This window comes from Salmo trutta, chromosome 9 (genome assembly GCF_901001165.1).
Source record: "Salmo trutta chromosome 9, fSalTru1.1, whole genome shotgun sequence".
Classification (NCBI taxonomy): Eukaryota; Metazoa; Chordata; class Actinopteri; order Salmoniformes; family Salmonidae; genus Salmo; species Salmo trutta.
In genome coordinates, this window is record NC_042965.1 from 12,376,800 (window position 1) to 12,399,138 (window position 22,339).

Here is a 22,339-nt window from a genome sequence, read left to right on the forward strand (position 1 = left end):
TTCTCTCTACTAGGAAAATTAAGTGTTGATCCTAACTGATCTAAGACAGGGAGTTTTACCAGGATTAAATGTCAGGAATTGTGAAAAACTGAGTTTAAATGTATTTGGCTAAGGTGTATGTAAACTTCCGACTTCAACTGTAGATATTCCATTAAATATCCGTCGTTTCCAGCTACAATAGTCATTTACAACATTAACAATGTCTACACTGTATTTCTGATCAATTTGATGTTATTTTAATGGACAAAAAAGGTGCTTTTCTTTCAAAAACAAGGACATTTCTAAGTGACCCCAAACTTTTGAACGATAGTGTATATCGTCTACCCCATTTCCAAAAGAGGCATCATTGACGATAAAAAAAACATTATGTTCTACAGACACACTATCATCACTTTGGTTCTACTGTAGGCTTCCTTAGCCAAACAATACTCATGAGGACAAATCATTTCAGTTCATATTTTTGGTACTCATTTTACAGTAACTCTTCTTCTAGTATTCAGTGTTATACCTTCAAGTACCTTACAGTGTGGTTTACAATTCAGCTAACACAACTACGCAGCTATTCATCTGTGACTCAGCAGAAATGTAACGTGATACAGTGCTACAGAGAGTCACCCATAAGAACAGGCTTATTGTCCACGCTATTGTCCATGCTACAGTCCTGCAGATGCCCATACTCAAAGTCCAGAATCCCGTCGTGTAGTTGGCTCCTCTCATTGGCGTTGTCAAAGCTGTTCTTGCCGTGGGTTTGTTTGAGGTGTTTGCGGAGCACGGGCTTGTGTGCAAACACCATGTCGCAGTAGTTACAGCGATGGGGCTTGTCTCCGCTGTGTAAGTTCAGGTGGTCCAGGAGAGAGCCTTTCTGAGTGAAGGTCTTGCCACAGATCTTGCATTGGAAGGGCTTGATGCCAGCGTGGACCCGCATGTGACGGTGCAGGTTACCCTTCTGGGTGAACATCTTGCCACACAGCAGGCACATGAACAGCTTGTGCATCTTGAGGTGGTTGGCGTAGTTCTCTAGCTGGCGGAACACGCGGGTACACTTTGGGCACTGGTGGTACCACTGAAGGTATTTGTCTGAGTTTCGTGGGTGCCCCCCCAGATTGGGTCTCCCTGTGGCTGAGATGGGTAGTGGAAGGGGGCTGAGTGGGTATCCTGGCATGGGCGGCATGGTCATTTCGCTAGCCCGGGTGTCCACTGTGGAGTTGATGAGAGAGTGCTGGGGCTCGGGGGAGTGTATCGACAATGAGGGGCTGGTGGGAAAGCGCACTGCAGTGGAGGTAGAGGGGCGTTCAGACATCTCAGACACCCGCTCACACATGGACTCCACCTTAACGATGGTAATGGGGCTCTCCTCGCCCTCACTCCTGTCTCGCTTCTGCCTCTGGGGAGAGGTCATCAGCTGAATTGTCACATCATCATCGTCTTCATCATCCTCCTCCACCTCACAATTCACTACCTGTGCTTGGGGCAGCTCCTGTACTCTCTGGGCATGAGAGGCTCTGAGAGTCTCTCCATCTCCTTCCTCCTTCCTCCTCCCGAGGCTGCTGTTTCACCTGGCAGGGTCGCGGCTGGATGAACTTCTTGAGAGCCTGGGTGCACTGCTCCACTACATGGCCCATCTGGAGGAAGCTGGCCACAGTTAGGTAGTTGACCAGCTCTATCTCAGGCAGCTCTAGGGTTCCCGTGTAGCAGGACAGGAGCAGCTGCTGGCCTACCTCCGCCTCCTGGATTATGGAGATCTGGACCTCCCTCGTGGATGAGTCCTGCAGGAAGAACTGGTCCCGGAGGAAGGGAGAACCAGCTGCCAACACCACCTTGTGACCTGGGACCTAATAATAATATTGATAGAAAAACGTTATTTGTATAGCACAATTCATACAGAGACCGCAACTCAAGGTCATGTGCATAATAAAATAATAACCAAAATAGATGAAATAGATTTTAAAAAACATGGTAAACAGTAAAAGCAGCATAGAATGCTTAAAAAGTGCAAAAACACAGGTGACTGATGGATGCGCACCTCCAGGTCATTGATGCGCACAGTGACGTCACAGAATCTGGTCTGGTGGCGGAGCAGGTTCATTTTCTGCAGCATGGAGTCTCCGAAGTGGAACTGGAGGATCACCTGGTTCTGCTGCTGGGCCACGGACATGGTGGCTTACTGCAGCTGCCTGCAGGCCTGGTGGAAGGGAGCAGATACAATGTTAATACATTTGATAACAGGTATATGGAAGATGCTGCGGTTTAAAAGCATTTTATGACTTGTCATAAGCATATGACCCCCCTTATAAGGTATTATTATCAGAATGATCATGACTTAATAACAGCCAGTTTGAGCCAGTTGAATATGTCATAAATGTTCATAAGACATTATAAAGGCTCAAAGCATGAGGAGGAGTACAACTTTTATTTAGATTTCTGAGCAATGCAGTGTAATGTGAAGAAGTGCACAATTACTCAAAACTCATAAAGTCAAATCAAATCAAATTTATAAAGCCCTTCTTACATCAGCTGATATCTTAAAGTGCTGTACAGAAACCCAGCCTAAAACCCCAAACAGCAAGCAATGCGGGTGTAGAAGCACGGTGGCTAGGAAAAACTCCCTAGAAAGGCCAAAACCTAGGAAGAAACCTAGAGAGTAACCAGGCTATGAGGGGTGGCCAGTCCTCTTCTGGCTGTGCCGGGTGGAGATTATAACAGAACATGGTCAAGATGTTGAAATGTTCATAGATGACTAGCAGGGTCAAATAATAATAATCACAGTGGTTGTCATTGTTTAGAGAAACGACCTAGCAAAATCAAATGTCTAGTCGGTGTTCATTTTCTTCACGGGAATCTAGATGCTGCTCTATAACAGTGGCCATATTTCACCACTGTTTGCCGAATGCAAAGACAACGGCATTACAACATTTCAGCGCTAGAGAAAATATTCACCTATCGTCTATTGCCAATAGGAAAATCCCTCCACGAAATCTGGCTTTCTCCCGGTAAAATCGATTTAGATATATCTACTTTTCAATATAGAATCGTCTTGAAAAACAGTGCGGAAGAGTAGGGAAGGGCGCCACTCTCTCAACTAGAGCGGTCTAGAGAGGGATGACTTTTTAAAGCTGTAGAGAGCCATTACAGCTAGTGGTCAGACTAACCGTGAGTGAGTGGTCCCAAGGACCTAAAGCATATATCATAGTCCACATACGCTGATGCCGGATAGTCCGACGTCCCGTTGTGACATAGCCTCGCGGCTCTGAGAAGGGACGCACAGCCTGACTCACCTCCTCCCCAAAATTCCCAACCAACGCGTCTCCGGTATCCCTCCCAGCAAACTATCGTTAAAACGTATTTCTTAATGTCGTTGAAAAGACACCTATAAAAAGACGTCCTTCTACGGCCCGTTTCGGCTGAAAGTGAAAGTTGAAAAGACATATTTTTTTAGGTCTTGTTTTAACGACTTGCAAAGAACATAATTTCAATGTACTTGTAGCCTATACACATGGAAGCAGTTACCAAAAAATGGTCTGTAATTTTTTTCCATTAACAATCACACTACTCATTACATTACATTTCTCAAAACTTTTGGCCACAACTGTAGGTGGGGGCGAAGTGACTGCATAGGTAACATCAAACAGCGAGTAGCAGCAGTGTACGGGGGTCAATGTAAATTGTCCGATGGTGATTTTTATGAATTGTTCAGCAGTCTAATGGCTTGGGGGTAGAAGCTGTTGAGGAGCCTTTTGGTCCTAGACCTCAAGGCTCAAACCACCGCTTTATCATTAACCAATGGTGGCTATTTTTATTTAATTTTTATGTATTTAACCTTTATTTAACTAGGCAAGTCAGTCAAGAACAAATTCTACTTTACAATGATGGCCTACTAAAAGACAAAAGGCCTCCTGCGGGGACAGGGGTTGGGATATATATATATATATATATATATATATATATATATATATATATATATATATATACAAATATAGGACAAAACACATCACGACAAGAGAGACAACACAACACTACATAAAGAGAGACCTAAGACAACAACATAGCATGGCAGCACCACATGACAACACAGCATGGTAGCAACACAACAGGAGAACAAAATGGTAGCAACACAACATGGTAGCAGCACAAAACATGGTACAAACATTACTGGGCACAAACAACAGCACAAAGGGCAAGAAGGTAGAGACAACAATACATCACACAAAGCAGCCACAACTGTCAGTAAGAGTGTCCATGATTGAGGTTTTGAATGAACAGATTGAGATAAAACTGTCCAGTATAAGTGTTTGTTGCAGCTCGTTCCAGTCGCTAGCTGCAGCGAACTGAAAAGAGGAGCGACCCAGGGATGTATGTACTTTGGGGACCTTTAACAGAATGTGACTGGCAGAACGGGTGTTATATGTGTAGGATGAGGGCTGCAGTAGATATCTCAGATAGGGGGGAGTGAGGCCTAAGAGAGTTTTATAAATTACCAGTGGGTATTGCGACGGGTATACAGAGATGACCAGTTTACAGAGGAGTGTAGAGTGCAGTGATGTGTCCTATAAGGAGCATTGGTGGCAAATCTGATGGCCGAATGGTAAAAAACATCTAGCCGCTCAAGAGCACCCTTACCTGCCGATCTATAAATTATGTCTTTGTAATCTAGCATGGGTAGGATGGTCATCTGAATCAGGGTTAGTTTGGCAGCTGGGGTGAAAGAGGAGCGATTACGATAGAGGAAACCAAGTCTAGATGTAACTTTAGACTGCAGCTTTGATATGTGCTGAGAGAAGGACAGTGTACCGTCTAGCCATACTCCCAACTACTTGTATGATGTGACGACCTCAAGCTCTAAAACCTCAGAGGTAGTAATCACACCTGTGGGGAGCTGGGCATTCTTCTTACCAAACCACATGACCTTTGTTTTGGAGGTGTTCAGAACAAGGTTAAGGGCAGAGAAAGCTTGTTGGACACTAAGAAAGCTTTGTTGTAGAGCATTTAACACAAAATCCGGGGAGGGGCCAGCTAAGTATAAGACTTCATCATCTGCATACAGTTGAAGTCGGAAGTTTACATACACTTGTCACGTCCTGACCAGTATAGAGGATTATTTGTTATTGTAGTTTGGTCAGGACGTGGCAGAGGGTAGTTAGTTTATGTATTCCGGGGTTTTGGGTTTCTTTTCTATGTTTGTGTTTCTATGGGTTTTCTATCTGTTCTGTTTCTATGTTAGTTAATTGGGGTATGGACTCTCAATTGAAGGCAGGTGTTTTCTAGTTGCCTTTGATTGGGAGTCCTATATATTAGGGTGTGTCGTGTCTTTGGGTTACCATTAAACTGAAGACATGTTTATCAATTAACTCCCTGTAATTATTATCACGCGATTAAACTGATTAATCGTTTAATTGTAATTAACTAGGAGATCGGGGCACCAAGAAAAATATTCGGATTACAAAGTTATAATTTTCCTAATATAACTTAACCTATATTATAATATAGGCCGATTATCTTCTGGTTTAAATGGTGTATTTTACCTCGAGTCCAGTCTCATTCCAAACGTCGTAAATTGTTGTATCTGCACGAACCCAGTCTTTACTAAAATCATCCATACATCAATTGTCTTAAAATCATTTATTTACTACACTAAGTAATTAACAGAAAACATACAAACAGTAATTATCGTCACAAAGGATTGGTAGCGTAATGTGCCCTAATGGGCTAACAGGCAGGTCGGCCTGTTGAACAATGGATCATAAAAGTCAGCTGAGGATGCACACCTACAGAGTTCATTAATATTACAATTGACAATTGAACGCTCACTCATTCGGGAACAATTGCAATCAATATATATTTACGCTCAGTGTCGTCGGGATCCTTGTTCGAGCATCGTTCTGATGGAGAGTTCTCTCTCTCTCTCTCTCTCTCTCGCTCTCTCGGTTAGAATGGATCTTTCAAAGCGACATTCATTAATGTCGTCATAGAATGGATGTATCGTTGGTCTTCGCGTTCGATGATATAATTTACTTAGCTGCAGACTAATAATTAATATCAAAGACTTGTTCTTATTCTGTCGGTCTCGATAGTAAAAGTTAACCACGTGGTATAGTTCACTTTCAGTAGAGGAATTTGATGGTAAAACCTACTGGCCATGGAGTGCAGGCCTGGTCTTAAGAAAGTAAATCAGGGTGGGGGTTTTTATAGGTGACCCTGGAACAGGCTTGTCAAATGACGCCTGGTCCTGTCTGTGTCCCTTGGGGGGCGTGCCGATGGCTGAGTGAAGCTTGGTACAGAAATCCAATTCTATCACATTAACATCAGTACATAGCATCTCAATGTATTACAAATAGCTTTATCCTTATTAATACATTTTATACAACCATTATGATGCAAGTCTCATCGCTGAGGCTATTATATAAACAGTTTTATGGTATTGTCTCTTCTGATATTACAAAATTGTACCAAGCGGACCAGTTCGTAGCTGGACTCTTCACCAATCTTCCATACCTTCTCCAGAACATAAAATGTCGTTCGGTTCTCCAATTCTATGAGTTGGAAGAATTTCATTTGTCTCTCTATGAAACATGTGGTAGGAGATTCTCCTCTTAGAATTTTTACAACCCTTTCACACAGGGCCTGGGTGGGGGTGCAAGGTTGGGGGATGGTACAAAGGGGAGGGGGTCAACTGTCCTCCCTGTACTCAGAGGCCAACGTCATGACAGGTGTGTTTGGTCTTGTTGTTTGTGGGTAGTTGTTTTAGCACTGCTATACGTGTGTAGCCTGCTATACTGTTCCTGGGGGTCATTGTTTTCTTGTTTTTGTTCGTGGTGTTCACATTATAATCAATTATGATGAGCACGCAATCCACTGCATATTGGTCCACTTTTTCCGACAGCGATTTCAACATATCTTCTGACGAAGAGGATCGTGACAACACTAGGTTGGAGTCATTAAAACTCGTTTTTCAACCACTCCACAAATGTATTTTTTAACAAACTTATAGTTTTGGCAAGTCGGTTAGGACATCTACTTTGTGCATGACACAAGTCATTTTTCCAACAATTGTTTACAGACAGATTATTTCACTTATAATTCACTGTATCACAATTCCAGTGGGTCAGAAGTTTACATACACTAAGTTGACTGTGCCTTCAAACAGCTTGGAAAATTCCAGAAAATGATGTCATGGCTTTAGAAGCTTCTGATAGGCTAATTGACATAATTTGAGTCAATTGGAGGTGTACCTGTGGATATATTTCAAGGCCTACCTTCAAACTCAGTGCCTCTTTGTTTGACATCGTGGGAAAATCAAAAGAAATCAGCCAAGACCGCAGAAAAAAAATTGTAGACTTCCACGTGTCCGGTTCATCCTTGGGAGCAATTTCCAAACGCCTGAAGGTACCACGTTCATCTGTAGAAACAATACTACGCAAGTATAAACACCATGGGACCACGCAGCTGTCATACCGCTCAGGAAGGAGACGCATTCTGTCTCCTAAAGATGAACGTACTTTGGTGCGAAAAGTGCAAATCAATCCCAGAACAACAGCAAAGGACCTTGTGAAGATGCTGGAGGAAACAGGTACAAAAGTATCTATCCACAGTAAAACGAGTCCTATATCGACATAACCTGAAAGGCCGCTCAGCAAGGAAGAAGCCACTGCTCCAAAACCGCCATAAAAAAGCCAGACTACAGTTTGCAACTGCACATGGGGACAAAGATCGTACTTTTTGGAGAAATGTCCTCTGGTCTGATGAAACAAAAATAGAACTGTTTGGCCATAATGACCATCGTTATGTTCGGAGGAAAAAGGGGGAGGCTTACAAGCCGAAGAACACCATCCCAACCGTGAAGCACAGGGGTGGCATGTTGTGGGGGTGCTTTGCTGCAGGAGGGACTGGTGCCCTTCACAAAATAGATGGCATCATGAGGAAAGAAAATTATGTGGATATATTGAAGCAACATCTCAAGACAGCAGTCAGGAAGTTAAAGCTTGGTTGAAAATGGGTCTTCCAAATGGACAATGACCCCAAGCATACTTCCAAAGTTGTGGCAAAATGGCGTAAGGACAACAAAGTCAAGGTGTTGGAGTGGCCATCACAAGCCCTGACCTCAATCCTACAGAAAATGTGTGAACTGAAAAAGCAAGCAAGGAGGCCTACAAACCTGACTCAGTTACACCAGCTCTGTCAGGAGGAATGGGCCAGAATTCACCCAATTTATTGTGGGAAGCTTGTGGAAGGCTACCCAAAATGTCTGACCCAAGTTAAACAATTTAAAGGCAATGCTACCAAATACTAATTGAGTGTATGTAAACTTCTGACCCACTGGGAATGTGATGAAAGAAATAAAAGCTGAAATAAATCATTCTCTCTACTATTATTCTGACATTTCACATTCTTAAAATAAAGTGTTGATCCTAACTGACTTAAGACAGGGAATTTCTACTTGGATTAAATGCCAGGAATTGTGAAAAACTGAGTTTAAATGTATTTGGCTAAGGTGCATGTAAACTTCCGATTTCAACTGTATAAATGAATGAAAGAGCCTCCTACTGCCTGAGCTATGTTGTTTATGTACTTTGAGAAGCGCGTGGGGCCTAGGATTGAGCCTTAGGGTACTCCCTTGGTGACAGGCAGTGGCTGAGACAGCAGATTTTCTGAATTTATACACTGCACTCTTTGAGAGAGGTAGTTAGCAAACTAGGCCAAAGATCCCTCAGCGACACCAGTACTCCTTAGCCGGCCCACAAGAATGGAATGGTCTACCGTATCAAAAGCTTTGGCCAAATCAATACAAATAGTAGCACAACATTGCTTAGAATCAAGGGCAATGGTGACATTATTGAGGAACATTAATGTTGCAGTGACACATCCATAACCTGAGCGGAAACCAGATCGCATACTAAATTGAATGCTATAGACATCAAGAAAGCCAATCAGTTGATTATTGACAAGTTTTTCCAACACCTTTGATAAACAGGGCAAAATAGAAATAGGCCTATAACTGTTAGGATCAGCTTGATCCCCCTTTAAATAAAATATGAACCGTGGCTGCCTTCCAAGAAATTGGAGCCTCCCCAGAAAGGAGAGAAAGGTTAAAAAGGTCAGGGATAGTCTTGGTGATGATAGGAGCAGCAACCTTAAAGAAGAAAGGGTCTAAACCATCTGACCCAGATGGTTTTTTGGGGTCAAGTTTCCGGAGCTCCTTTAGCACCTCGCACTAAGTGACTACCTGCAGGGAGACACTTTGTAGCGGGGCAGGGGAAAAAGAGGGAGAAGCATTGGGGATAGTCACATTAAAAGAGGTGGGAGATGAGGAAATGTTGGATGGGCATGGAGGCATGGCTGAGTCAAATAGGAATCCAGACTTAATAAAGTGGTGATTAAAGAGCTCAGCCATGTGCTTCTTGTCAGTAACAACCACATCATCAACATTAAGGGACATGGGTAGCTGTGAGGAGGAGGGTTTATTCTCCAGGTCTTTAACCATTTTCCAGAACTTCTTGGGTTTAGACCCACAGAGAGATAACTGCTCCTTAAAGTAACTAACTATGGCCTTCCTGATAGCCTAAGTGGACTTATTTCTCATTTGCCTGAACGAGAGCCAGTCAGCCTGAGTATGCATGTGCCGAGCCTTTCGCCAAATGCAATTCTTGAGGTGGAGTAACTCTACAAGATCACAGTCGAACCAGTGCCTGAACCTGTTTTTAATTCTCATTTTCTTTATGGGGGCGTGTTTGTTAACAATACCACTGAAAATATCAGAAAAGAAGGTCCATGCGTCTTCGACAGAGGGCATCAAGCTGATTCTATACCATTTTACAGAGGCCAGTCCATGAAGGAAGGCTTGCTCATTAAAGTTTTTTAGCAAGTGTTTATAACAAATCAGGACAGGTCATTTCACTGAGTAGCCATTGCGATCATAGGCTGTAAAACAGTGATCACTAAGGTCATTACAGAAAGCACCAGACTGATACCTATCAGGATTATTTGTGAGGATAACATCAAGGAGAGTAGCCTTTTCTGGGTGTTTGGAGTCATACCTTGTGGGATTGGTAATAATCTGAGAAAGATTTAGGGAGTCCCATTGTTTTAGGACTTGGTCAGGGGGTTTAACTTGTTATGGATAGGGGGCAGTATTTTCACGGCCGGATAAAAAACGTACCTGATTTAATCTGATTATTACTCCTGCCTAGAATATGCATATAATTATTAGCTTTGGATAGAAAACACTCCAAAGTTTCTAAAACTGTTTGAATGGTGTCTGTGATTATAACATAACTCATTTGGCAGGCCAAAACCTGAGAAGATTCCAAACAGGAAGCGCCCTCTCTGACCATTTCTTGGCCTTCTTGATCATCTCTATCCAAAACAGGGGATCTCTGCTGTAACGTGACATTTTCTAACGCTCCCATAGGCTCTCAGAAGGCGCCAGAACGTTGAATGATGACTTTGCAGGCCATGGCTGAAAAACAGTAGCGCATTTGGTAAGTGGTCGATCAGAGAACAATGAGACTGGCGCGCGCGTGCACGAGACGACTCCATGTTTTCATTTTCAGTCTTTGAACGAAAACAACGACTCCCGGTCGGAATATTATCGCTTTTTTACGAGAAAAATGGCATAAAAATGTATTTTAAAAGAGCGGTTGACATGCTTCGAAGTACGGTAATGGAATATTTATAACATTTTTGTCACGAAACGCGTCGTGCACGTCACCCTTCTTTACACTTCAGATAGTGTCTTGAACGCACAAACAAAACAGAGGATATTTGAACATAACTATGGATTATTTGGAACCAAACCAACATTTGTTATTGAAGTAGAAGTCCTGGGAGTGCATTCTGACGAAGAACAGCAAAGGTAATAACATTTTTCTTATAGTAAATCTGACTTTGGTGAGGGCTAAACTTGCTGGGTGTCTAAATAGCTAGCCCTGTGATGCCGGGCTATCTACTTAGAATATTGCAAAATGTGCTTTCACCGAATGTGCTTTCACCGACATAGCGAGTGCATAGAGGAGTTCTGTATCTATAATTCTTAAAATAATTGTTATGTTTTTTGTGAACGTTTATCGTGAGTAATTTAGTAAATTCACCGGAAGTTTGCGGGGGGTATGCTAATTCTGAACGTCACATGCTAATGTAAAAAGCTGGTTTTTGATATAAATATGAACTTGATTGAACAAAACATGCATGTATTGTTCAACATAATGTCCTAGGTGTGTCATCTGATGAAGATCATCAAAGGTTAGTGCTGCATTTAGCTGTGGTTTGGGTTTATGTGACATTATATGCTAGCTTGAAAAATGGGTGTCTGATTATTTCTGGCTGGGTACTCTGCTGACATAATCTAATGTTTTGCTTTTGTTGTAAAGCCTTTTTGAAATCGGACAGTGTGGTTAGATTAACGAGAGTCTTGTCTTTAAAATGGTGTAAAATAGTCATATGTTTGAGAAATTGAAGTAATAGCATTTCTAAGGTATATGAATAACGCGCCACAGGATTCCACTGGCTGTTACGTAGGTGGGACGATTTCGTCCCACCGACCCTAGAGAGGTTAATCTAACTGCACTGTCCGATTTACAATAGGCTATACAGCGAAAGCATGCCATGCGATTGTTTGAGGACGGCGCCCCACATCAAAATATTTTTCCACCAGCACAGGTTTCATAAATTCACAAATAGCGATTAAATATTCACTTACTTTTTGAAAATCTTCCTCTGATTTGTCATCCAAAGGGTCCCAGCTACAACATGTAGTATCGTTCCTGACTTCAGGGCCTGAGTAACAGGCAGTTTACTTTGGGCACGTCAGTCAGGCGGAAATTGAGAAAAAAGGACCCTAGCCTGAAGAAGTTTTAACTCAGCATTCAGTCCCCATAAAGTAAAATCTATCATTTCTTTTTCATTTTTTTCATTTTTCTTTTTCTTCTTGGCTTTCAAAATAGCATCAGACCTAACACTATTCACTCAGTTCCAGGTTGGATGGTGTCCTCAGGTCTCTGCTGTTTGTTTGCTAGAGCACCCTCATAATAATGATAATGTATTACATTTATTCAGAATAATTTAGAAGTGGATAAATGTGTTTGCTTTTCCGTGTCTATCAAAGACAAAAAGCAATTTACAAGATACATTTGGTTAAAGTTGGCTGACAATTGATTAGGGTCCGGCTCAAACTTGCACGCAGTGTAGAAAAGATGAGGACCTGTTTGAATGGCGCAGGTTGTCTCTTTCACTCCTTCCTAATATACTATTATAATTATATTCATTGGTAAACTCTGAACACTGTAGCCTAAAATATTTGTCAGTATGCGAAGATCGCAAGTAAAAAAATAATCTTGAAACGGGGGAATGTTTAGCCAACTGGTTGCTCAGGAGACAAAGGCAATGTCAGACGTATGGCTTGAGCTCATCGAAAGAGGAAGGAGCCAGTGCTGCGTGCATGTGCCAAACAAGTGCTGTAGGCTACTATATATTTTTTTCTGATTGCTTGGTACAGTGTAAACAACATAAAATAAATTATAGGTGTACTAGAGAGATGATCTGTACGAATGAAAACATTTATAAAGCCTTTATTATTATTATTATTTAGGCCATTGTATACTGTAGGCTAATTATTCAAGAGAATGCTTGACTGCATTTAAATGCATGACAAGTAGGCTGTGTGATGAAATTATTTTTTTTATTTCACCTTTATTTAACCAGGTAGGCTAGTTGAGAACAAGTTCTCATTTGCAACTGCGACCTGCCCAAGATAAAGCATAGCAATTCGACACATACAACAACACAGAGTTACACATGGAATAAACAAAACATACAGTCAATAATACAGTAGAACAAAAGAAATCAAAAAGTCTACATACAGTGAGTGCAAATGAGGTAAGATAAGGGAGTTAAGGCAATAAATAGGCCATGGTGGCGAAGTAATTACAATATAGCAATTAAACACTGGAATGGTAGATGTGCAGAAGATGAATATGCAAGTAGGGATACTGGGGTGCAAAGGAGCAAGATAAATAAATACAGTATGGGGATGAGGTAGGTAGATAGATGGGCTGTTTACAGATGGGCTATGTACAGGTGCAGTGATCTGTGAGCTGCTCTGACAGCTGGTGCTTAAAGCTAGTGAGGGAAATATGAGTCTCCAGCTTCAGAGATTTGTGCAGTTCGTTCCAGTCATTGGCAGCAGAGAACTGGAAGGAAAGACGACCAAAGTAGGAATTGGCTTTGGGGGTGACAAGTGAGATATACCTGCTGGAGCGCGTGCTACGAGTGGGTGCTGCTATGGTGACCAGTGAGCTGAGATAAGGCGGGGCTTTACCTAGCAAAGACTTGTAGATAACCTGTAGCCAGTGGGTTTGGTGACGAGTATGAAGCGAGGGCCAACCAACGAGAGCGTACAGGTCGCAATGGTGGGTAATGTATGGGGCTTTGGTGACAAAACGGATGGCACTGTGATAGACTGCATCCAATTTGTTGAGTAGAGTGTTGGAGGCTATTTTATAGATGACATCACCGAAGTCGAGGATCGGTAGGATGGTCAATTTTACGAGGATATGTTTGGCAGCATGAGTGAAGGATGCTTTGTTGCGATATAGGAAGCTGATTCTAGATTTAATTTTGGATTGGAGATGCTTAATGTGAGTCTGGAAGGAGAGTTTACAGTCTAACCAGACACCTAGGTATTTGTAGTTGTCCACGTATTCTAAGTCAGAGCCGTCCAGAGTAGTGATGCTGGAGCAGTTACGGGCAGTGATCGATTGAATAGCATGCATTTAGTTTTACTTGCGTTTAAGAGCAGTTGGAGGCCATGGAAGGAGAGTTGTATGGCATTGAAGCTCGTCTGGAGGTTAGTTAATACAGTGTCCAAAGAGGGGCCAGAAGTATACAGAATGGTGTCGTCTGCGTAGAGGTGGATCAGAGTATCACCAGCAGCAAGAGCAACATCATTGATGTATACAGAGAAGAAAGTCAGCCCGAGAATTGTACCCTGTGGCACCCCCAGAGAGACTGCCAGAGGTCCGTACAACAGGCCCTTTGATTTGACACACTGAACTCTATCAGAGAAGTAGTTGGTAATCCAGGCGAGGCAATCATGAGAAACCAAGGCTGTCGAGTCTGCCAATAAGAATGTGGTGATTGACAGAGTCGAAAGCCTTGGCCAGGTCGATGAATACGGCTGCACAGTAATGTCTCTTATCGATGGCGGTTATGATGTCATTTCGGACCTTGAGTGTGGCTGAGGTGCACCCATGACCAGCTCTGAAACCAGATTGCATAGCGGAGAAGGTACAGTGGGATTCGAAATGGTCGGTAATCTGTTTGTTAACTTGGCTTTTGAAAACCTTAGAAAGACAAGTTAGGATAGATATAGGTCTGTAGCAGTTTGGGTCTAGAGTGTGTCGTGTCTTTGGGGCACCATTAAACTGAAGACATGTTTATCAAATAACTCCCTGTAATTATTATTACGCGATTAAACTGATTAATCGTTTAACTGTAATTAACTAGGAGATCGGGGCACCAAGGAAAATATTCAGATTACAAAGTTATAATTTTCCTAATATAACTTTCCTATATTATAACATTATATATTATATTATAGTATCTGACCGATTATCTTCTGGTTTAAATGGTGTATTCTTTACCTCGTCCAGTCTCATTCCAAACGTCGTAAATTGTTGTTAGTCTTCACTAAGTCATCCATACATCAATTGTCTTAAAATAATGTATTTACTAAACTAAGTAATTCACAGAAAGCATACAAACAGTAGTTATCGTTACAAAGAAATGGTAGAGTAATGTTCCCTAGTGGGCTAAACCGGTATGGCGGCTTGTTAAACAAACAAGGGGGTTGGGGGAAGCGGAGAAGGCACAACAGAGTTGATAAATATTAATAATTGATATGCTAATCCTTTGCACATGAACGCTCACTCATTCGGGAACAATTGCAATCAATATATATTTACGCTCAGTGTGTCGTCGGGATCCTTGTTGGAGAGTTTTTGTCCTGTTGAAGAGTTTTTGTCCGCGTTCTCTCTCTCTCGGTTAGAATGGATCTTTCAAAGTGACATTCGTTCATGTCGTTATAGAATGGATGTTTCATCGGTCTTCGCGTTCAATGATACCGAATTTCTACCTGCAGACTAGTAATTAATATCAAAGACTTGTTATTATTCTGTCGGTATTGATAGTCTAAAAGTTTAACCACGTGGTATGGTTAAAGTTCAGTAGATGGATGCATGGTCAAACCTCGGCTCTCTCTTCTGAGGTAAGCTGGTCTCAAGAAAGAAATTCTGGGTGGGGGTTTTATGCTGAACATAGAAAAGCTGTCACATGATGCCTTGTCCTGTCTGTGTCCCTGGGGGCGTGCCGATGACTGAGTTAAGCTTTGTACAGAAATACAATTCTCTCACATTAAGATCAGTCCATAGCATCTCAACATATTCCAAATAGCTTTAATCTTATTAAATCATTTTATACAAACATTAGATGTAAGTCTCATCGCTGAGGCTAGTATATAAACCTTAGTATGGTAATATGGCCATATTGTCTCTAATGAGCCTCACAAAATTGTACCAAGCGGACCAGTTCGTAGCTGGATTCTTCACCTATCTTTTATACCTTCTCCAGAACATAAATGTCGTTCGGTTCTCCAATTCTGTGAGGTGGAAGTTCTCTATACAAAACCCACTCTGTCTCAAAACTGTGGCCTGTTAGGCAGGACATTCCCTTTGGAATTTACGACCGCCTTCACACAGCCTTGTGTCAGAAGTATAGAGGTCGGGGGATGGTGCATAGAAAACCCAGAGGGCAACGTCATGACAAGTGTCACCCCCTTTGAAGAGGGGGATGACCGCGGCAGCTTTCCAATCTTTGGGAATCTCAGACGATACGAAAGAGAGGTTGAACAGGCTAGTAATAGGGGTTGCAACAATTTTGGCAGATAATTTTAGAAAGAGAGGGTCCAGATTGTCTAGCCCGGCTGATTTGTAGGGGTCCAGATTTTGCAGCTCATTCAGAACATCAGCTATCTGGATTTGGGTGAAGGAGAAATGGTGGGGGCTTTGGTGGGTTGCTGTGGAGGGTGCCGGGCAGTTGACCGGGGTAGGGGTAGCCAGGTGGAAAGCATGGCCAGCCGTAGAGAAATCCTTATTGAAATTCTCAATTATAGTGTATTTATTGGTGGTAACAGTGTTTCCTAGCCTCAGAGCAGTGGGCAGCTGGGAGGAGGTGCTCTTATTCTCCATGGACTTTACAGTGTCCCAGAACACAAGCTAGCCTTAGCTTTCCTAACTGCCTGTGTATATTTGTTCCTAACTTCCCTGAAAAGTTGCATATCATGGGGGCTATTCGATGCTAATGCAGAGCGCCACAGGATGTTTTTGTGCTGGTCAAGGGCAGACAGGTCTGGAGTGAACCAAGGACTATATCTATTCCTAGTTCAACATTTTTTGAGTGGGGCATGCTTATTTAAGATGGTGAGGAAGGCACTTTTAAAGAATAGCCAGGCATCATCTACTGACGGGATGAGGTCAATGTCATTTCAGGATACCCCGGCCAGGTCGATTAGAAAGGCCTGCTCGCAGAAGTGTTTTAGGGAGCGTTTCACAGTGATGAGGGGTGGTCGTTTGGTCGCAGACCCATTACGGATGCAGGCAATGAGGCAGTGATCGCTGAAATCTTGATTGAAAACAGCAGAGGTGTATTTGGAGGGCGAGTTAGTTAGGATGACATCTATGAGGGTGCCCGTGTTTACGGATTTGGGGTTGTACCTGGTAGGTTCATTGATAATTTGTGTGAGATTGAGGGCACCAAGCTTAGATTGTAGGATGGCCGGGGTGTTAAGCATGTCCCAGTTTAGGTCACCTAGTAGCACGAGCTCAGAAGATAGATGGGGGGCAATCAATTCACATATGGTGTATAGGGCACAGCTGGGGGCAGAGGGAGATCTATAGCAAGCGGCAACAGTGAGAGACTGCATTTTTAGAAGTAGAAACTCGATTTGTTTGGGTACAGACTTGGATAGTAATACAGAACTCTGCAGGCTATCTTTGCAGTAGATTGCAACACCGCCCCCTTTGGCAGTTCTATCTTGGCGGAAAATGTTATAGTTAGCGATGGAGATTCCAGGGTTTTTGGTGGCTATCCTAAGCCAGGATTCAGACACGGCTAAGACATCCGGGTTGGCAGAGTGTGTTAAAGCAGTGAGTAAAACAAACTTAGGGAGTAGGATTCTAATGTTAACATGCATGAAACCAAAGCTTTTACGGTTACAGAAGTCAACAAATGAGAGCACCTGGGAGTGGGAGTTGAGCTAGGCACTGCAGGACTTGGATTAACCTCTACATCACCAGAGGAACAGAGGAGAAGTAGGATAAGGGTACGGCTAAAGGCTATACGAACTGGCCGTCTAGCACGTTCGGAACAGAGGGTAAAAGGAGCAGATTTCTGGGCACGATAGCATAGATTCAAGGCATAGTGTGCAGACAAAGGTAGGATGTGAGTACATTGGAGGTAAACCTAGGCATTGAGTAATGATGAGAGAGATATAGTCTCTAGAGACGTTTAAACCAGGTGATGTCATCGCATTTTTAGGAGGTGGAACAACATGGTTGGTTAAGGCATATTGAGCAGGGCTAGAGGCTCTACAGTGAAATAAGACAGTAATCACTAACCAGGACAGTAATGGACGAGGCATATTGATATTAGAGAGAGGCATGCGTAGCCAAGTGAACATATGGGTCCAGTAAGTGGTTGGGCTGACAGGGGACACGGCGATTCAGACAGTTAGCAGGCCGATGCTAACAAGCTAACAGTTAGTAGGCTGGGGCTAAACAAGCTAGCAGTTAGCAGACCGGGTTAGCAAGCAAGCAGTTAGCAGACCGGTGCTAGCAGTTAGCAGACCGGGGCTGGCAAGCTAGCAGTTAGCAGACCGGGTTAGCAAGCAAGCAGTTAGCAGACCGGGGCATGCAAGCTAGCAGTTAGCAGACTGGGGCTAGCGAGTTAGCCTTTGGGGGACGTCGCGATGGGGATAAGTCTGTTTTTGCCTCTTCGTGCGGTGACGTTAATAGACCAGTCGTGGAATTAGTAGGGTTCCAAGTAGCTCAAGGTAGCTAGCAGGCCGCAGTTAGCAGAATGGGCCTTCAGTGGACGTCGCGCCTGAGGGGCCTGTTGTGATCCTCGGGCAGATTATGTCGGTATTCCAGTCGTAGAGGATCGGTGGGGTTCCGTGCCCCGTACCGGCAGTAGAAGGGGTCCGGATATTGTAGTCCAGGAGTGGGCTTCGGTGGTAGCACAGGAGCCCTGGCCGGGCTAGCTTCAGGCTAATTGGTGCTTGCTCCGGGATGGAAACACTAGCCAGGAGTAGTCACCCGGGATTGCGGTTAGCTAGTTGCGAAGATCAAGATGAAAATGTTTAGAGTTTGCGGTAGGAATCCGTGTGTATGGAGAAAAAAATATATATATAGGTCCGTTATGCTCTGGTTTGAATCACGTTGTTTGAACTGGCGAGAGCTTTCCGAGCTAAAGGTTAGCTGATGACCGCTAGCAATGGTTTGCTGACTGATAGCTGGTAGGTAGTTAGCTGGCTAGCTTCAGTTGAGGGATTCCAGATCCGAAGTAAATAGAAATACTTTAGAAGAAAAACAGATCCACGCCAGATTGGGTGAGGCGGGTTGCAAGAGAGTATTTCGAAGTTGAGGTTTAGGAAAATATTTTAAAAGGATATGCGAAGAAAAAGATGTAAAAAGATATACGTATACAAGGGACACGACAGGACAAAGATGTCTGAATGCTACTCTATCTTGGATTGATATAGGACTAATTGATAACAGGCCAGAAAGCTAAACAAAACCAGCATAATGACATACTAGAGAGTCTGCTCCAACGAAGAAAAAAATTATGAAGCATTTATTAAGGCTACAGCACAGCAAAATAAAAAATAAATGAATTTGAGAAAATGTCACGCTGGGCGGACCGTTATACATTTTTAGAACTTGCGTGTCAATAGGTTAAAAGGCCATTATTAAGGTCACATGATCACCTCATTTAAATTTCCAAGCTCCTAAAACCCTTCTTCTCAAAAGGGACCACACAAATTACAACCATGTAAATTAATAATTGGATTTGATCAGGAATCAAGGTAAGACCCAAGTGCAGACTGTGACCCGGCCTCAGCAGTCTTCGGAGGCTCTTGGAGGAACTCGGGTAAGCTCGAATCCTCTTGAGTACTTCTGGAGTTCATCAGATGCAAAGTGGGATCCTTGAGTGACTGCAATCAGACCTCTTCTCCCTCCTACGTTCCCGTAACCGTCCATTGAGCCGGATGGTTAAGGCGATGAGTGAGTCGAGATCCACCGGTAGTTCCACACTGAGGGAGCCCTGCCGAAGCTGGAGTAACTTCCAGGCAGCCTCTCTCCCGGACACTGGAGCCTCAAAAACCTTTCTCTCCTCTGCCACGGATGCCTCCAGACTGAAGCAGACGACAGATTGTTGCTCCCACACCGCCGTGGCCCAGGCGATTGCCCTCCTGGACATCAGCGTAATAATGTACGCCATCTTCGAGCGGTCTGAGGGGAACGAAGAAGGCTGTAGCTCGAAAACAAGGGAGCACTGGGACAGAAAGGCCCGGCAGGTTCTGGAATCTCCATTGTAGCACTCCGGGGGAGGAAAGCGGGGTTCCCGGGAAACCGGGGTGACGGCGCTGCTACCAGCCGGGTTACTGAGGGGCTGGGAGGTTACTGCGGTGGTAGGCTGCCTAGTAGCCAACCCACAGAATTACTCCCGCAAAGCATCCAATGCTAGGTCATGACGTTTGGCCACGTCCTGGAACCCTTCCATCAGACCACGAAGCATCTCCTCGTCTCTACCAATGAGGGCTCCTTTGGAGGAGATGGCTTTGCGGAACTGGTCCAAGTCTGCTGGGTCAGTAATGGGCAGTTTGTACTATCAGGAATCAAGGGACGACCCAAGTGCAGACTGTGTGAAGAAACAATGTTTATTGTAACCACAGGGACAGGCAAACAACAGGTCAAGGCAGGCAGGGGTCGATAATCCAGAGCAGAGGCCAAGGTACAGGACGGCAGGCAGGCAGGCTCAGGGTCAGGTCAGGCAGTGGTTAGGCGGGCGGGTACAGGGTCAGGACAGGTAAAAGTAAAAAACCAGGAGGACGGGATAAAGAGAGACTCGGGAAAAACAGGAGCTGAGACAAAACGCTGGTAGGCTTGGACAAACAAGACAAACTGGCCACAGACAGACAGAAAACACAGGTAAAAATACACAGGGGTTAATGTGGAATATGGGTGACACCTGGAGGGGGGTGGAGATAAGCACAAGGACAGGGGAAACAGATCAGGGTGTGACAGGTTTATAAGACAAAATAAGAATCTAGTCTATTTAAACAGACATAGCATGTTATTTTGATTGTGCGACCTTAGTGACCCTCTAAGCAATGGGAGGGTGTAGTAAAGGCTTTACTTATGCACAACGCAACTCAGCATGCCTGGATACAGACTGTAACCATGTATTTTGTGGTTACGGTACCACAAAACCCAGAGGACTTTGTTTTTTGGATATGACACTCACAGCCATGATAATAATGTAATCATAACACATGGGCTCTCATGTATTATTGCTTAACTATACCATGGCTGTCAGCCAATCAGCTTTCAAGGCTCAAACCACCCAGTTATTAATACAAAATATACTACAGAATAATGACATGTTTGTAGGTATCGTTGACAACAGAGTACACAATTGTGTTTCCTAATCTCCGCTTTGCAAGATGGCCGTTGAAGTTGAACAAGGACATCAGGCCATTGGTAAAGAGCCTGAAAGTCAAGCACACATAGGATGTACTTTGTGAATTGAACACTTTCAAACTGCTGAGGAGATAAGGCTCTTGGATGCAGGGGCGGAAATCCCAGGGGGGACGGGGGGGACACGACCCCCCCATCCTGGGAAAAATATGATTTGTCCCCCCCAATATATCACTGTAAACATAACTATGTAATTTAAATAATATTACTAATATGCAATGAAAGCAATTGTGCTGATTATAGACACTTAATAGCTCGTTTTTAAGTTTCAAAAGATTGCCCCCCCCACCCTTTGCCTCACAATGGTTTGATCCACTGCCAGTTCCTTAGTTGGCAAGGTAACAGAGGGTTCGTATCTACTGTAAATTAGTGCTTCAAAGTCCCTGTGATAAGGTTAGTGATAAACTGAAGTCCAAACTGAACAGAACTACTCTGTTCTACCATTGTCTTAAATATATTTAATGGTCTCGTTGCAAAAGCTAAATTGTCGCAAGGGAACTTTTATTTATTTACTTTATTTCACCTTTATTTAACCCGGGTAGCAAAGATTATAGCAAACACCACTGAAACAGAATTGGTGCTCGCTAGCTTTGCAAATTCAGCTATTGTTGGAAGCTAACCAATATGAAACAAACGATTAAAATGACAAAAGGTTGCAGCATATGTTGTGTAAATGGTGAACTCATACAGCTGTCAACTCTTGTCACTGCAATCCGTTTCACATTTGCTAGCTACCTTTTAGATCGAAGCCCATATAGAATGATAGAAGATAAGATGGTAGAAGCCCATCTCCTACTGTATATAACCTGCACACTGTGTGTGTGTGTGTGTGTGTGTGTGTGTGTGTGTGTGTGTGTGTGTGTGTGTAGCCAGCCAGGTAGAAAAATGGCAGAAAAAAGACGGACATCAGAGTATTTTTCAGTACACCAAAACGCAAAGTAAGAACCCTAGTAGCCTAATATCTCAAACACTAGTTGATAAAATGTTCATAAGAAAGAAGTGAAATACTAATGGAAATGTTTCACAATGATGTCATTAGGCAGAGCAGGCAACAGATGGCACACAGACAGCAGAGCTGGGGACAGATATGCAGGGACAGACTGGCAGAGACAGGGAGTCTCAGGTAAGTTTGCTGAGTCTTTGTTTGGCAACATTATGAAAGGTTCTCAATTTTTTTGACTTGTAAAATAGGAACATAATTGGAAAATGCCATGGATACCCCCACTCTCAACTTAAACTGGTGACTGAACTAAGATTTGTTAAAGGCAATGGTATTACTGTTGTGATTAGTTGTGTAGTTTTGGGTACCGGTAGTTAGGAGTACGGCAAACACCTTATTTCTTTGGTTCCTCAATATACATTTACCATATTACAACGTAGGCTATGTGTTACAGCATTACTTTTGGTGTCCCCCTCAGGAATTGCTCTTGAGAAAATTTCATGTAATTGTCCCCTCCAAAGTTGATATCAGATTTTCGCCCTGCTTGGATGTACTGTCTTTGTTGCAGACAGTTTGTTTCACTAACGATACGTTTAAA

General features: G+C 43.2%; 1 protein-coding gene across 1 annotated transcript; it reads right to left on the reverse strand.

Moving 5' to 3' along the window:
- Positions 1–217: 217 nt before the first annotated feature.
- LOC115199616 (zinc finger and BTB domain-containing protein 26-like) lies at positions 218–3,071 on the reverse strand. Its single transcript, XM_029761936.1, has 4 exons — positions 2,938–3,071; positions 2,024–2,182; positions 1,460–1,832; positions 218–1,371 (listed from the first exon to the last, which is right to left on the reverse strand). Exons 2-4 carry the CDS (start codon positions 2,153–2,155, stop codon positions 602–604), a joined length of 1,275 nt encoding a protein of 424 aa, XP_029617796.1. The 5' UTR covers positions 2,156–2,182; positions 2,938–3,071; the 3' UTR covers positions 218–601.
- Between the last annotated feature and the right edge of the window lie 19,268 nt (positions 3,072–22,339).